The following is an 18478-nucleotide window of genomic DNA, read 5'->3' on the forward strand; positions in this document are numbered from 1 at the left end:
AAGTAGTAAACAGTAAATCATTCATTGTCAGCCACTTTCTCTTCAGTTGACTAACCTTTTTTTTTTTTCCACGAAGCTAAAGTTTTGTTTTGTTGTAAAAGATTTTACGATCTCGATACTGGATGTGCATTAAATACAAGTTTAAAACAAGATGGCTGCTGTAAAGATGTCATATTCCATTACTATTCGACTGTGGACCTAAACTTACTTCTTTATGATGCAGAAAATATTAGACTTAACCCCCAATGGTATACTGAAATTGAAGAGAAGAGGTTTGAAATTTCGATAATTTCTTTGGTGCATTGTACCATTATCTAGTGTATGGAGATGATGTTGTGTATGTTGAAAGTTTGAAACGGGGCTCAAATAATTTAAATATTTGCTGACAGGGCTGCGAAATGTTTGAAAATATTATTTTAAATATAGCCCTACTTATAAAATTCTGTAATAATAATAATAATAATAATAATAATAATAATAATTGTTTCTAATTGTGGTCTTTGGAACAGAAATATTTCAGATCTATATAATTGATCTCCAGTTACAATGTATTAATGTAATCTTGACAATTATTTTCCAAAAGTGTAATAAACCTTGTGTTGGAATTGTGTTTGTTATATTGTAAAAGTTTTTTTCTCCTATCCATGTTTCGTAAAAAGTCTGGAATAATGGCAATTCACCCAACTCCAAATATACAGTTGTAAATCAGTGTTTAATACAAGTTAATTCTGAAGCAATTTATGTACAAATGTACAAGGTCCACAGTCGAATAGTAATGGAATATGACATCTTTACAGCAGCCATCTTGTTTTAAACTTGTATTTAATGCACATCCAGTATCGAGACAATTGCATGTCTGCGAGAGAGTATGACCAAGGTCCAGTGGAAGCAGCGAGTGCAAGGAGAATCCTTATGAAACTGTGATCACCCAACAGCAAAATAAAAACATAACAACAGTCAGAATAAAAGCAGCCTGTTCAAAAGTACACATCTATGATATCAAAAATCTCATACTGGGTAATATTCGATGCCCCATGCTCTGTAATGAGCTTGGATCCTCCTTAGCATATTGTCCGCAAGCTGGTAGTGGTTTTTGCTCAAGCCTGTTTCACACCTCGATGGCCTGCCGGAGGTCATGAGGTTAGCCATTGCATGAACTAAAAGGTTCATCTGGTCTTGTGCATGCTCTGTTGGTCTCATGTCAGCACATACTGCAGACCATCATTTGATTAGAGTGGTGAAAGATGAATAAATTACTGAAATTTTTACTTCAGAACAGGATAAGATATTCGAAGATCTCATTCAAACACTGCACTCAGACACTGTACATATTGGTACAATACATGATTGATTACCTCCCTGCTGAACTCTTGGGACTGCAGGCCTGAGATGAGTGTTGGTACCTAGCCACCTGCTCACTCTTAGGTATCTGGTATCAGACAAATCCTGCACGCACAGGTGAAGAGAAACCCAGTGCCGTTGATAATAAGCTCCATTCCTTTTGTTTCCTTGCCTGTCTTCTTCACGCACCATTGTGCTTGAGTAATTGTCCTGTTATTTGTAATGAATGCCCATTTGGATTGCGTGGAAACTGTTACATGCTAAGTTGATACAGCCTGTTCAATTGCCATCAAGAAGACAGTGTACATTCCTGTTGCATTCTCCTTTGAGCCTTGTAGGTAGTGGTCTTCAGCTGGCAGTGTTACCGTGGGAGACCACCATGAAGCATTGTTGCCTTCGTGTGTGGAGATGCAGTAAGATATGCTGAACTGCCCAGAGAATGCAGGTTTATTCTTAATTGTTACACAGATTTCCGCCTGCTTAGCTGGATAGTAATGTGCTTGCCTCTCATGCAGTGGGCCCAGGTTCGATTCCTGGCCGGGTTGGAGATTTTCTCCGCTCGTGGACTGGGTGTTGTGTTGTCCTTATCATCATTCATCCTCATTGACGACACGTGAGCCGCCCAGTGCGGTGTCGACTGAAATAAGACTTGCACTTGGTGGCCGAACTTCCCCGGGTGGGGCCTCCTGGCCAGCAACGCCATACAATCATTCCATTTTTTTGTTGCACAGATGCCTGTATATTGTGATTTCCTGTGGTTAGGAGTTTTGGAACATGAGATTTCCCATCAAAGTACACAAACTAGATTAAACATGGGACGATACAAAACTTTTTTTGTACAGTTCACTGAAGTTAGTTTGTTGTTACTTTTTATTAATACAGTGGTAATTTTTAAAGTTATCTGTAATGAATCAGAGTTAGTCTATTTATAAGACAGAATTCTGTACAATGTTAGAGGTTGTGGACGTGGAAGTAGATTCTTTTGTACAAGCAATAATTTATTAAAACCTAGCAGTCCAGTAAGAAGGGGAAGGTTAAAATTTAAAAGGGTAGCTGGGTGCAGCAACAATTATATTCTCAGAATTTTACTTGAATGAAATTTAACATCTGCCGTTTCACACAGTTTTAGGCACTCTTGAAATAAGTCTGGTGTTATTTATGCTGTGGTGTCCAAAAGATAATTCAGTAAAGATTTAGGTGGAAAAATACTATGTTAAGCCTTTCTGTATTAAAAAAAGCTACAGTATTGCAAGGGCTCCTATTTCCATCTTTACCCCGTTAGTTTGGCTGGCATGTAATACACAAGGTCTCAATCTAAACCCAAGTTATCGAACATTTAACTGGTTAACTCGTAATCCTATCCAGTGTATGTAATCATTTTCCTTATCTCCACAAAGTTAAGGGTCTTTGCTTGTATTTATATACTAGCAGCTCAGAACAAAGTTGAAGGTCTTCTGTTAATTGTTTACAAAACCACAATAGTTATAAGTAGTTGTTTCACTGTGTGTGCAACAAAACAACAATGGCTTCAAAAGTTGATGATCCTGCAAATTGTGGAACATTTGCTGTAATTAGATGCATCAGAGTCTTGTAGTTTGTGGGCCTGCAGTATCGAATCCAGGAAAGGTTTGACAATGGTGTTAAGACTTTCAAGCTCATGAAACAAGAGAGGTGTATCTAGGCTGATGAAATTGTGCAGTAAGTGAATCAAAACTGTGGTCTGATTGGTGCTATGGCCATTGAATTTCTTTGTGTTGGGCACAGTACTATCTACATTATTGTCAAAAAACAGCTCAGATAACCAGCACAAGAAAAGATAAATTCCAACAGACAATTGTTTTTAGAGTGCTACGACAAAACAGAGGTGGTTTGTCTTATTGCTGGGGGTGGGGGGGGGGTTGGGGGGGGAGGAGGAGGAGGGAAGTGGATGATCTACAACCAGAATGAAATGAAAACAACTGCTTACGCTGGGATGCCACTGAACTTCACTAAAACAAAAACTATTTTTCTCCCTGTTCCAATCGGAACACATTAGCCACTATTTCCCTGATGGGAGGGGCATTTTTCTTTTTGATTCAATGGAACATGATTAAACAATTATAGTTGATGCATACTGCGAAACACCTACCAAATACTGAGGCATCATCTTAAAGGAACTTTCAGATCAGACAGCTTGCATTCTCTAATGGCCCCCAAAACGATCAAACGTGTTTTGACAAAATTGCTCGTATCTAACGATGGATTTACCAAGCAAGCCCGTACATGTTCAAACAATTTTTGTCAGTTTAATCTCACTTTGAAGCTGACTTTGTTCATGTTAATGTGTATTTTGACAGTAGCAGGAACAGCCACAATTGCAGACAAAGCTGTCCTGGCACTGACTTTGGCACTGTATTTAAAGAAGAAGAAGAAAACACGGCTCTGGTCAGAAACTGGCTTAAAATGATTTACACATGAAAATCTTCTAAAGGAAATATTATTCTCAGAACACGATGATTACAACTTCTTTCTGTGAATGGACAATGAAAGTTTTTAAAACTTGTTAAGGCCCACCTAAAAGAGCAAACTTGCCTGTAAAGTTCGTTCTTATGTAGACACGGATTTGTCAAACAAGCCCGTTCACATACCAAGAAAGCTTGTCAATTTAACCTTACTTTTGAAGCAGATGCTTTTTGTGTATTCTATATTTTGGCACTAGTGGCAATGGATACAAATGCAGATAAAGCATTTCTAACATTGCTTCTGGCACTTTGTTTAAAGAAGAAGAAAACAAGACGCTCGTCCAGGGAATGGATTAAAATGAACAATATACAACTGAAAACCCATTAATGGAAATGCTACACTCAGAATCTGACGGCTCTATAACTTTCTGCTGTGAAAGTTTAATATATTGCTCAACATCACTTCACTTTCACACTGAAAAAGAAGACACAAGTATGCGAAAATTCATTATTGCCTACTGAGTCCTCTAATGACAGTTCATTAAAATACCACAGCTTGGGATCATATAGCCCACATTGTCTGTGAAAGAACCAGAGAACTGTGATTTCTTTATTTCCACCCACTCTGCTTGTATGTTTACTGTATGCGTAAAATATCGATTTTGTTCATAACCTCGCCGTGCTATATATATGGATGGGAAAGGTGATTGTCAGTGCTGTTTTGTTTTTATACTTGTTAGTGTTCTCATAGTTGTGGAAACTCACGACACAGTGAGATAAATTGTAATAAAACACTTTTTCACCAAACATACTTGGTGATACTGCGACACAAACAACATCCACCGTCTTGTCAAATTTTCTGTTGATCAAATTCCTCGCAAAGTCAAACAAGTTCTATGCTTGACAAATATTTCAAACGGCACCATACACGGTCAAATATTTGGCAAGCACAGTTATATTTAACAAACCATTTGATCGTTTACGGGGCATTCTCTTGCACTTAGCAATTGTTACTTCTTTGTACACTTCAAACAGTGGCTTGATGGAAAATGATTTGAAGATTATGAGAAATTTGAGATTGCAGTTTCAAGTGGTTCATTTCCCAAGCAGAAAGTATCTGTGCAGGGAAGTTGAAGCAGCTAATGCAGTTCTGGGGGGAAAAAAAGCAGGTTTGTGAGGAACTAAAACTGACATTAAAAGCTGTCTCCAATTAATATATTTTTATTTATGACAGAATTAGCCCTTATGTGTTCTGAATATGCCTCATATTTGGGAACTCTCCACATCCCTGTATTGTTATGATTGCAGTAATTCTGATGCAGTTATAGTCAAGTGTACTGGCACATATTTGTCATCTTACCTGCAAAAGTTAACCACAATTTTCTGACAATTGTTCTTAAAGGTTTTGACTTTTGAGTGCCTCCTTCTATCTCTGAGATTTGCTTTAATTCTTGTGAACTGATTGGAGTATTATGCTGGACTGCTTCATATGCAGTACATTCTGTTAAAGTCTATAGTTATCCATATATGTTCCCTGCACATATTTGTCATTTAACTGAATAGTCACAAAGAATGTGAAGAGGCCATTCAACAAGTAAATTAAACGTGCACTTCTGCAGTGCATCTTGCAAATAAGTCTCTCTCTCTCTCTCTCTCTCTCTCTCTCTCTCTCTCTCTCTCTCTCTCTCTCAAGTTGATCAGTGTAATAAAAATAAATAATTTTGCCTCCCTCTCTTGATTTTGTTATTTGTGTTGCTCTTTACCGCTACAAAATTTCCTGCTGTTTGAGCTTTGAGTTCTCATTTGCTTATGGTTCTTGAAAGGTATCTCAATTTTCTGCTGTGATTGAACTGTCAGTCAATTTACACTGTAGATGCAAATTGTGATTTATTTAAGAATATTCATTATATTATCTGTGTGCATCCTGTTTGATGCCATATATGTGGTTTTTTTTCTCCTGACTTGTGCATACATTAAGGAAACCCGTCCAGTAATTAATTGTTTGCTGATGCACGTATACTGTCATGGTACATATTAAAATCCCCACATACCTTAGCATGCCACTGGAGGACCTAAAACAAAACTGTGCAGCCCATTGAAAAAGTGGAGTATCATGTGCTAATTCGTTTTTGATGGCAATGGAAATATTGCAGCTGTGTCAGGCCAGTCCACACAGCTAGAGAAGTTACTTGGATTGGCCAGCAGCAGCTTAAACATATTTGCTGCTGCTGAAAACAGATAGGCATATTATACTTTGTTTCTTCAACAATCTTCACCATTTTGTTTTGGCACTGTGCTATGGTACTGTTGCTTTGGGATTTCAAGTGTTCTAGGATTGCAGACAGACAACCAGTTATTTATGTAACTTCGTTTTTTAAAGTAATAGAGTAGAAACTTGCTAATCCGACCTTGGAGGATCCGACTCCCCGCTTAGTCTGACCATCACATTTCTTGTGTCTCTTTAACCGCCCTTCACATGATGCCACTCGATGGTGCTACAGACGAGCTAAGCAGTGGGTCACCACATATGAATAGTTGGCATGTGTTGTCAGTGTAGCAGTAGTGGCAGCATTGAAGCTGCTTACTACAATAGCGGCACTTGTTGTCAATGGCAGTGTTCTGCTCAGTGGGGTTGTGTGAAGGGGCCCTTACATATGTGGGCCGCTGCTACGGTCAGGTGTGGACTTGTCAGTGAATTATCATCTTGGGGTATGGAGTGTTGACTGTAGATAGATGTAGTTTGATTAACTTTTTTCTAGCTCAATCAATAAGTGTTACTGTGCACACATTTGTTTTATATATTAGTGACAGTGTCCTCCTTATATACTGTATTAAAGTGTGTAAAACTAAGCTATGGCATCAACTGAATGTGCTTGAAATGTTAAAGGAGAGTCTCTTCAAAATGTTACATGTGAGCTAGGGGTTGGCATAACAAGTGTTAAAGACTGAAGAACAAAAATGGAAAAACTCATGAAAGTTGTACAGGAATGATTGATGATCAGAAAGAACTGAAAATACGCAAGACTTTAAAGAAGTCTAGAAGTGAAATTCTAGACAATGCTTTATGGGAGGGGTTTGAGCAAGAGAGAAGAAAAGGATTTCTGTTGTTTGGACCAGTCATAAAATGAAAGGTACTGATTTTGTATGAAAAATTGTGTAGAGACAATCAAAAGGAAAAGGTTACACTGAATATACCAAACTTGCCGAAGAGAGAATGCCTATTTTTCTCCATAGTATTGCTAATGGCAGTCACAAGATGTCATTGTTTGTGATTGGAAAGGCAAAGAAAAAAAGTGTGGCCTTGCGGTTCTAGACACTTCAGTCTGGAACCACGCGACCACTACGGTCACAGGTTAGAATTCTGCCTCAGGCATGGATGTGTGTGATGTCCTTCGGTTAGTTAGGTTTAAGTAGTGCTAAGTTCTAGGGGACTGATGACCTCAGATGTTAAGTCCCATACTGCTCAGAGCCATATCAAAACCAAAAGTTAACGTGGATGGAATCCAATCTGTTTTAAGGAATGATTTTTTGGACCAACAACTTCCTAACTGTGACATGTTGATACTTGACAATGTGACACCTCATGCATCTGAAAATAAACTTGAAAAAGTTGAAACAAAGGAATGAATGAAAATAAAAATGAAACATCAAAAGAAAAAAATGAGTGAAGAGAATAGATGAAAACAACCCCTACAAATGATGAAATCAAGATGTAGACACTCCGGCAATTTTTAGAAATTTGAAAACTTTACTACAGGATGTTGAGCCCAGCAACGTGAGTGAGTGGATCAGTACAGCAGTCATTGACTGCACAATGGAAGAAGAATTAACTGATGGCCAAATCATTCATGCTTTAACTCGAACAAGTGATGATAATGAGGAAGATGACAATGAACCTGATACAGATGCTAAAAAGGCATCGGATATAGTCTTTCAGTACATCTCAACGAAACTCTTCATCTACCCCAGTAGACATTTTGTGGATCACTAAGTGACGGAACATTTCGACAAAACAAGGTTGTCATCTGCTAAGCAAAAGAACACTAGATTTTTTGGTCCTACTTAAAAACAGAACATTAGATTTTTTCATCCTGCTTAGAAACAAAATATTTTTTACTGTATGATTTCTCATGTGAATCTCCAGATTTTGAAAATTCTGGATTAGGGGGGACCAAATGTGTTAAAAGTGCTTTCCCTGCTTTATTTTTCACTCTCTTGTAAGGGAATCATTTTGTAAGCCCTGAAAATTAATGATTCAGGTTGTCTGTGTTTGACAACCTTGTTAGAGCTCCTGCTTTAGTAAGTAAATATCCTCAGTTTCAAATACTGTATTCTTGGATGTTGGTCTTCATTAACATCCTCTTCTGTGTTAGTGTTTGAAATCATATGCTGAACTATTTTTCCAGGTGGTCACTCTGACACAGTTTTTCCCTCAGTTTCAACATTTTGTTGACGGGGAACTAGCAATTATATTCACTTTGTTAAATTGTTTATTAATGATTGTTTTAACATTTTTCAAGCCTAGCCTACTGAGGCTGCACTGACAGAGCCTGATCTTAACAATAAACATCAAAGTGGCAACACATGCTTTATAAATGTTGGCAGAATGACTATCATAATCCCTAAATGTCTCTTAGCAAGTCAAAATCCAGTCATTTTCTAATACCCTGTGTAGTTTTAGTTGAAAGAAAGTTTTGGGCTGAGTTTTTCCTATCTCTCATAAAGACATGGATTTTGACTTGCGAAGAATAACATGTGGATTGTGGCGTAAGATCATTTGCAGTATTGGTGACAGCTGCTTATAGGCAGGATACTTGTATTTGCTGTCTAAGTTGAGTAATTCTCATATTGGCCGTGCTTGTATAGCCCTATTATTATAAGAAGCGTGGGTGGTGGGATGGCTCTATTATTAATTGCCACAGTGGACGTTCTTAGGAAGCATCTTCAGCCATTTGTTTTATTTCTTTTGCATAATTACAGTATTGTTTCCAAAAGTTTGCATGTAACAAGAATAATGTTTTTTTGTGAGTAGTGTAATGACTCTTTTAAATGGAGCAGTACCAACAGGGTGATAAAAATTAACTTTATGCTGATAATCATAGGTGCTTTGTCATAACTTTTGCCCTCTGGGAATGTATCTGTATAATTTTGTACTTATTAAGAAATCTACAAAGATGTTCATTTATGCTAGGTGAGAAAAGTTCAATCTAAAAATTTCAACTAAAATCACACATTGTTTTAGAAAATGATTTAACATGTAATGCAAGAGTGTATGTAAGAAATTTGTGAGTTTGCGTGAATCACTATATGCAAATACTAAGACAATACTACATTGACATTGCAACCAAGTTGCTGTTAATCCAAGCTATGTCTGTTTATCCTCATGTTTTTGGCTGTTTCTGCAGCTAGCATTGGTATGTTAAATTTCTTCGTTCATTTTGGGCCTGCGGCGTAGTGTACGTCAATAATGAAATTACTGTAAATAATATCCAGAAAAGCTGCAATATAATCATTTTTTATTTTATGACCATTATGTTTCAGCTTTCATTCGCATTTTCAAGTAACCTGTGACTACAATGTTTATGAGATCATTTACTTACATTATATGTCTTGCACATTTGATTGATTAGATTATAAAGCATAATCTCTGATACCACAGGAACTCACATTATATGTCTTGCACATTTGATTGATTAGATTATAAAGCATAATCTCTGATACCACAGGAACTCATCTATTGCTGGAACACAAAAGTCATACTTGTAAATTTTCTAGAAATTGCACTATCTCAAAATTACCTTGAATTCAACAACAGAATTTATTCCCAAGCAGATGGAGTGACTATGGGGAATAGTGTGGAGGGCACAGTAGCAGACATTGTCCTTAATACCCTAGAAGAAGAATTTGTTAATTGGCCTACATTGAATAAAATTATATACTATTACAGATATGTGAATGACGCACTCATGCTAATTGACGGAAATCAGACAGACACCCAGGATATTCACCAAGACCTAAACAACTTATTGGCCAAAATCAAATTCACTATGGAAATGGAGGAAGACAATTCCATGAGCTACCTAGACCTCACAATTAGCAAAAACAACCACCATCACACATTTGATATTTATAGAAAGTGCACGTGGACAATATTACAAATGCCATCTTCTGTCATCCCAAATTGCAGAACCTTAAATATTTCCACTTAATGAGTTATAGACTACTTTACCTGCAACTAAAAAAACAAGCAATAGAAAAACTATTGGATACATTTTGTTACATAGTACACAAGAATAATCTGGCCGAACATAGTCACAAAACTGCACCAAACACATGGCATCCAATCATAATGCAATACTCAGTGAAATAACATATAGCAAGGGAAACATCAACTAAACATAAAACAGAGTATAACCAGCAATTTACCAAAATCAGTTATTTAACTAAATAAATGCATTGTTCAAAACCACTGATATACAACTAGCCTTTTGTACTAACAACCACCTCAAAATGAAACTGTTCAGGCAGTGCTAAATCCGTAATAACTGTAATAATTTCTACATTGGCCAGACAGGACAAAATTTGGACATTGGATTCAAACAGCACATCAGAAATAGTGACAATCAGTCGAGCTTCTTTCTCCATCTAAAAAATAAACATCACATAGCTGACCAAATCGAAAATGCATTGCAAATACTGCATAGAATACCCAAAAAGTCCCACTGTCAACATTCTCAAAGAATTAGAAATTTATATGCACATGCATAACAACCCATAAGTAATATTAAATGGTCATACAGATTTTAAACACACATTCTACGTTAAAGAAATACTGGAACACGAAAAGGGATACAAGTAAACAACACGCAACAATGTCAAAAATCTAACCAGAGGGGAAAAAACATCATCACTGTCGGTTTGCATATACTTGTAAACTATAATGTCACTGTCAAATTACTGTCAAAACATATGCAACATGTAATTTTACCAACAACTGAGCACTGACAGTTACATGACAGTTTACTATTGATGTAAAATGGATGTCAAGTTCACATATATAACAGTATGTAATCAATCAAATATGCAAGGTGTATTGCATACATAAATGATCTCACTATTATCATATTTGCAGGTTACTTGAAAGTGGCAATGAAAGCCCAAACAGATCTGTTGTGAAATAAGAAACGATAATTACATTGCAGCTACACTGAACCTCCTTTATAATAATTAGTATGTTTGGTCTAACATGATTCATCACATATATTTTAGTGATGATGATTACCCAGATTTGTGGTCTCGTTCTGAAATCCCATATTCTAGCTTTCTCTGGAAACTTCAGCTTGCAGGTTGCTTGTTTTGTCTGGTATTTTTTGACCATATTATAGTTTTCTAACGTAAACTATTTTTGTTAATAAAGTTAATTCAGGGTGATATTTGTGTGAACAGGAATCCAACAACAACCACACCAGTGGTAGCAGCAGTAGCAGCAGCAGTGGCACTAGCAGCTCAAGTAGTGACAGTGAAAGTGATAGTGATAGTGACAAACGCTCATCATCCAGTAGCTCACGTACATTCAGCAGTGGTGACGAGAGAGAGTGCCAGAGCCCTAAAGCAACTACTGCTGAAACTCCTATCGCCACATCGCATGAAGCATCAGACGTTACGGCCACATCGCAAAGGTAAATAGTTGTGTTGTCTGTTATGTCTTATGATTCTTTCTTGAAACACCCATAAATTCTCTTACAGTATTCAAATGTTAGGTAGGTCCTTTTAATACTTGCCATTGGTACTGATGTCCATTCTGATTTAAAATGGAAGTTAATAAAATTTTGTGAGCTAATTCACAAGATTTAAACTTACGTCACATAAGATTTGATCACTGGTTCAGCAATAATGTCATTTACTTATCACCTTGTTGTGTAGAATTTTAGTAGTGGCACATTATCCCTATTGTAATCATCAAATTACTGAGATCAGTGAAATATTAAATTGCAGTAACTGAACCAGAACCTGTTTTCTTTTTCCTTTCTTTGTCATTCAGTGTGACTCTTATTCTTAACAGATATTACTTTGGGTGTGAAATAGTCCAATAATGACATCCTCCATGGATTAATTGCAAATTTAATAATGAATTGTATTCATTTAAGTTAATTTCTTTCCTACCATGGTTTATATTGGCTTGGTGTTTCGTCACACGTCACAAAACTGTATTCTTGAAGAGAATACAACAGTTCAGTACGTGGTGATCTTTTTGAGTTTGTCTCTAGAGCCTTAAATCAATTTGACTCGTTATTTCTAATACCATAAATTGTTTTGTTGGATATTCTATATCAGGGCTTCACAACATACGTGCTCGCGGAGCAAGCTGTGAGCAGCAAGGCGCGAGCACGGAGCAGCGCGAGCACGCTACCCCCACTACCGGACCAGAGCGGAGAGTGGGGAGAGTCACGTGGGGTACACAACAGCTGCCGCCAGTCGATGTAAATCCGCGGCCACCTGCAGGGATATCACTCACGAATTATTACTGCGACAAATGAAACAAATAAAGGAGAATGTACACGTGCCTCATAATTTTATTAGCTTAGTGTATGCCTCTACCATCTGTAGACACTGAAACTAAAGAATTCCACGACAATCCTATATTTTCAACACTTTCTTCAACACTACTTAAAATATCACCTCCGGTTGTAGTGTTCTTCATGGCTACTACATCGAGGAGCTCCTCCCTCACCTAAAGATCTCTATTAACACCTCTAATATAATATGGCAAGCTGCGCTGTTCCAGTGATATCAACTCTTTCGTCCAGAGCTAGAGAATACGCCATAAAATCTTTACAGATATTTGCAAACTGGCTCTGGACGTCGTCTGCCATGTCCTGTATGCGACGCATAATGGTCATGTTAGATAATGGCACAATCAGAAACTGTTCAACTTAAGATGGACACAAATGTTCCGCAGCAGCTACCAAACATTCTTTTATTAAATCGCCATCAGTTAAGGGGCGCAGGGATTTTGCTAAAAGCAAAGCAGTTTTGTAACCCACTCTGAGAGCTGCCTCAGTTGATTTTTCGTCGTCGTCCAGATCTTCTTCGGATAGCTTCCTTTTAAGTTTAATAACGTCCTGTGCACGATCTGGTCAATCATATTTTCCACGTCCGTAGTCTTTCGCGTGGTACGACATATAATGTCGCTGCAAATTAAATATCGTAAAAGAATTCAGCGTTTTGTGACATACTAATCATTTTGCAACACCAACTTTTTCAGTAAACAGATACAATTCCTCGCAATGGTGGTTGAACTGCGAAAGCATGGTTGGGGTTACACAACGGCGACTTCACATGATTCTTAACCAGCGAAGTGACTGTTACGAGCTGATCGTAGTACTTTAAACGTTACACAGTCGGCGCGAATTCAATAGGCACGCCGCGGCCCTATTCAAACGTGCGCGCGCATTTCCCCTCCCTCCCCACTCCGCGACCTTGCAGCTGCTCGCGAGCAGGTGCCTGAGCAGATGCAAGTACTCGTGCTCAAAACCGGCCAGTTGTTAAGCCCTGTTCTATATGAAACTTTATTTTCACAGGACTACTTAATGTATTATTCTGTCTGTGATAAATATTATTAAACAAGATAACTATGAGTACAGGGGCATATAGTGAGAATTTGAATCCACAAAGTTGTTGTTGTCGTGGTCTTCAGTCCTGAGACTGGTTTGATGCAGCTCTCCATGCTAATCTATCCTGTGCAAGCTCCTTCATCTCCCAGTACCTACTGCAACCTACATCCTTCTGAATCTGCTTAGTGTATTCATTTCTTGGTCTCCCTCTACGATTTTTACCCTCCACACTGCCATCCAATGTTAAGTTTGTGATCCCTTGATGCCTCAGGACATGTCCTACCAACCGATCCCTTCTTCTAGTCAAGTTGTGCCACAAACTTCTCTTCTCCCCAATCCTATTCAATACCTCCTCATTAGTTATGTGATCTACCCATCTAATCTTCAACATTCTTCTGTAGCACCACATTTCAAAAGCTTCTATTCTCTTCTTGTCCAAACTATTTATTGTCCATGTTTCACTTCCATACATGGCTACGCTCCATACAAATACTTTCAGAAACGACTTCCTGACACTTAAATCAATACTCGATGTTAACAAATTTCTCTTCTTCAGAAACGCTTTCCTTGCCATTGCCAGTCTACATTTTATATCCTCTCTACTTCGACCATCATCAGTTATTTTACTCCCTAAATAGCAAAACTCCTTTACTACTTTAAGTGTCTCATTTCCTTATCTAATTCCCTCAGTTAAAGCACAAAAAATTATAAGACATTGTGCATCCAGTGCCTGATATGAAGTCCAGAGATGCAGTTAAAAACCAACAGCAGAGCATTAACACTCAAGGTAGTCAAAGTCCAAGCATAGCATATGTTGTCAGATGGAAGGGAACTGGGAAATCCTGCCAGAAATGTGTCAGTAATACTTGAGTTAGTGCTACAAGTGAGTGTAGTGAAGCTATGACCAGTCAACCATAAAGCCACAATAACAACTAGGTGTGTGGACCAGGAAATTGCTAGCTGTGAGACTGTAAGATACCATGTGTGTGCTACTGTATAACCTGGAACTGGGCTGCTTCTATTGGCTTCAATGCATTGTTGAGGTCAACATTTTGGACATTAAAGATTCAATCCACTAAGCTAACCACACATGGTTCAAAATGCCCTGCTTTGTGCCACCATCTGTTGGGTCCAGGTCATTGGTATTGTCTGTTGGCAGTGTCCAACACGCTAGGGTTGGAATAAGAGCATCCAAATAAGCAATAACAGGCCTTGGTATTTTGCTGGCCCACAACAGCATGTAAATGATCTGCAAAATTCCTCCGCTGTTTTGGTCAGTTTTAGAGTGCAAAAGGCCCACTTGCAGTATCCTTGGTACGAAGTGTCTGTAGTCTCAATCACAATAGGAGGCACATGGCAGACTGTGCGGAGATTGGCTTCTTCCACAGGTGTACATCCTGGATGCAGCAGAGTTGATGGCATTTGTTGGTGTTACCACTATAGACATAGTTGCTTAAGATGGTGACTTCTGAAAGGGCCATCCTTAGTGACTACGTGAGGTAACCACGAATGGCTGATGTCCTCTATAGCAACTGCCCAAAGACTTTTCCTAAACTAGGTTACCTGTTCAGAAGTGAGATTTTGACATCCAAGGTTACAAGAGTGAGAGCAACAGGACTGCAGTCATTCATTTAAGTTAATTTCTTTCCTACCATGGTTTATATTGGCTTGGTGTTTTGTCACACGTCACAAAACTGTATTCTTGAAAGATTTTAAATGTGTGCACTAGGCACTCTGCTTCCCTGTTACTTTGGGGTTGGCAGGGATTAGAACTCAAATGGTAGATCCCATTCTGGTTTAGAATAAGAGGAATAAGTATGACATAAGCTGGAGATGTTAGCAGAAGTGTGTTCTCCTTTGGCAAGTGTTCTGATTGTGATTTCTACTATTTTGTTTGAGTACATGAAATGCTTTTATTACTACCAGCCATACGAAATTAAAGAATGAACTTTTAAAATTGGTATTAATTTTTTCACACAGATTGGAGCGGGGTTGGTTGTAGGACATAAGTAGTGTATGGCACTGAATGATTTTAGCGCACTGCGGGCATGTGCATATTATTTCTCTCTGTGTGTTGATATAGGCCAATAAACATGGTGTGCAGCTGCATTCTGGATGCATGTTATTCCCAAATACTATTTCAAAAATAATGGGAAGGATAGATTGCTACTCACCATAAAGATATGATGTTGAGTTGCAGACAGGCACGCTGAAGAGACTGTTACACATAAAAAGCTTCTGTCCAAAGCCTTCATCAGAAAAGAGAAACACACACGCGTTCACACAAGCAGGCGCACCTGACACACACAACTGCTGTCTGTGGCTGTTCATTTTTACAGTGAGAAGCAATCTATCCGTTCCTTAATTGTTGATATTCCAACCTGGACTTTCCAAATACCATATCTTTAGAAATGTGAGGACCTGAACTTATAATGTGTAAGGAATGAAAAAGTAGATGATGCTTGGAGCTTGTGATCAATGTGATGACGCCCTTGAGTTGCTGACAGTGTGTGGAACTGCATGAAGACTTCTTGAAACATTTAGTGTCCTCTCTGTCCAACCTATGTGAATGCACATCAGTACTTGTGTCAGCAATGAATTGGTGGTGATAATATGTATGATTATACACAAATTTATGAGGAACCTTGCGCCTGCACTTTGCAGGATGTTATTGTTGTAATGATTCTGTATTGACATTGAATTTAGCAGCTCAGGAAGTGAAGAACAACATGATGTTAGTTCATTACAAACTGGAAGTGATGACAGTACGTCAGTTGAGTGACAAGTGGTTGCCAGTGGTAAAAGATGAATACATCTACTGTTTTCCAAACAGCTCCTCCAAGATTTATGTTCACAAGAAACTGTTGTGAAACCCATGCATAGACTTCATAGCTGCACAGAAGCTAAAAAGTGACTTATAGTTTCAGGATATTTTAATCAAAAGTCCATTGCACAAGTATACTTTGGGATTTTATCATTGATGATCTTCAAAATTTTGTAACTCATTATTTTGAGCTTTAAAAGCTAGCTTTGTGTGTGTCTACGTAATGTCATTCATTATGGAATGTTTTTCATTAATAAAAGAGTAAATTACTTTTTGGAACGTAATTAAAAAAAAACATTAAGTAGTTAAATAGCACTTCATACCGTACAAGTAGGTGTAAAATGTTTATCCTTATGAACAATCTATTGTGGAGAAATGCCTCAGGCCACACACACCGATTTTAAAAGTGGCTCAGTAAGTTGCTCAGTGCCATCAATATTATGCACGACAATGTGGCACAGATTCCATACTGAGTAGCATTCACTGCTAGAACCAAGTTTGCCCAGAATGTATGTGCTAAACATTAACTTATTTGAGGAAAACATTAATGAGGAAGACTTTCACGAAAAAAATACATTCAGGATACACATAATATTGGTATCCCTGAGAATGAATATTGCACAGTAGTTCATTATGCCTAGACAAGCTTGTAACTCAGTAATGTTAATTGCCATACTTCTTAAAGCCAACATAATATCAATTTGACAAGGAATGAAAATCCATCTCAAATGGACCTTGAGTTTGAGACAGTGCAACAATAAAACACTATCTGTGTTATAGCTTGTAGCAGGTGCTGCAAGACCTGTGATTAAATGGACTTAATTGCTTCTCATAATACATAACATGGCAAGTTGTTATATTCAGGGATTACCACTAAGAACAGTTTACAGTCATCTGAGATTTTGGTGAGGCGTGATGTATTGGCCATCGTTTTGTTCGTTTTGTGTTGGTACCTGCTGTGCAGTTTGATGCACTGTCATCATGGCATAGGTGAGAAGCTCCAATGAAGATGTCGATGTTCAGTGCTGAAATGAGGAGTGAGCTTTGGCCTTAACGTACAGTCCACTGCTCATGTCACCTCAAAGACTTGATTAATCATAAGTACAATCAGTGAATGGGTGTGAGAGAGATTTCAAGCCTTCATGTCGAACCACCTCACATTGAACATGCCAGAGTACTACATCACCAATGAGATAAACTGTATAATAATGGTAATTATACTGCCAAGTGAAAGGGCACTCCAACTGCAATGATTGGCCACACGGAAACAAGAAAGCTGATAAAGTTGCTTTTGTCTTGTTTAAATTTATTGGTGTGCAACTTTGTGGCTCTGCATACATTAATGAGAACTTAACAAATCTTGAAAGTTAGGAGGAGACTGTTGTAACAGGAACAAATATGATTTATTTAGCATAGTACTTCATGGAGCAATATATAAGGTACAGTGAAGTGCAGGTTGTGAGTAGCACTGGAAACATGGACTGGATGACTGTAATACAGTTTACAGAATAGGCTGAGCACTCATTTGAGATTGCTTAAATAATACTGTTTCTTTGGCAGCTCACCAGAGCACACCAGTTGGCCTCCATAAGCAGGCCTGTGAACTATATGGGCACGCGATCTATGAAATCGCGCACATCATGAGTGAAGTTGCATCACTCCCCCCTTCCATGGGGTTGGAAAACCACATATGTACATAAAAACACTGTTGTTGTTGTTGTTGTTGTTGTTGTGGTCTTCAGTCCTGAGACTGGTTTGATGCAGCTCTCCATGCTACTCTATCCTGTGCAAGCTTCATCATCTCCCAGTACCTACTGCAACCTACATCCTTCTGAATCTGCTTAGTGTATTCATCTCTTGGTCTCCCTCTACGATTTTTACCCTCCACGCTGCCCTCCAATGCTAAATTTGTGATCCCTTGATGCCTCAAAACATGTCCTACCAACCGATCCCTTCTTCTAGTCAAGTTGTGCCACAAACTTCTCTTCTCCCCAATCCTATTCAACACCTCCTCATTAGTTATGTGATCTACCCATCTAATCTTCAGCATTCTTCTGTAGCACCACATTTCGAAAGCTTCTATTCTCTTCTTGTCCAAACTAGTTATCGTCCTTGTTTCACTTCCATACATGGCTACACTCCATACAAATACTTTCAGAAACGACTTCCTGACACCTAAGTCTATACTCGACGTTAACAAATTTCTCTTCTTCAGAAACACTAGGCACCAAAAAATATACGGTACAGAAAAAATACTT

The 18478-nt window shown here is 38.1% G+C and overlaps 1 protein-coding gene across 2 annotated transcripts in view; it reads left to right on the forward strand.

Annotated features, from left to right (window-relative positions):
* The window catches only part of LOC126203987 (arginine/serine-rich coiled-coil protein 2-like), a 58505-nt gene that overhangs the window by 16014 nt on the left and 24013 nt on the right, over nt 1-18478 (forward strand). For both annotated transcript variants that reach the window (XM_049938417.1, XM_049938418.1), the window contains one exon: nt 11229-11461. In XM_049938417.1, the coding sequence (XP_049794374.1) occupies nt 11229-11461 (233 nt within the window). The remainder of the gene's footprint in view (nt 1-11228; nt 11462-18478) is intronic.

The sequence above is a fragment of the Schistocerca nitens genome, chromosome 9 (assembly GCF_023898315.1).
Source record: "Schistocerca nitens isolate TAMUIC-IGC-003100 chromosome 9, iqSchNite1.1, whole genome shotgun sequence".
Lineage (NCBI taxonomy): Eukaryota > Metazoa > Arthropoda > Insecta > Orthoptera > Acrididae > Schistocerca > Schistocerca nitens.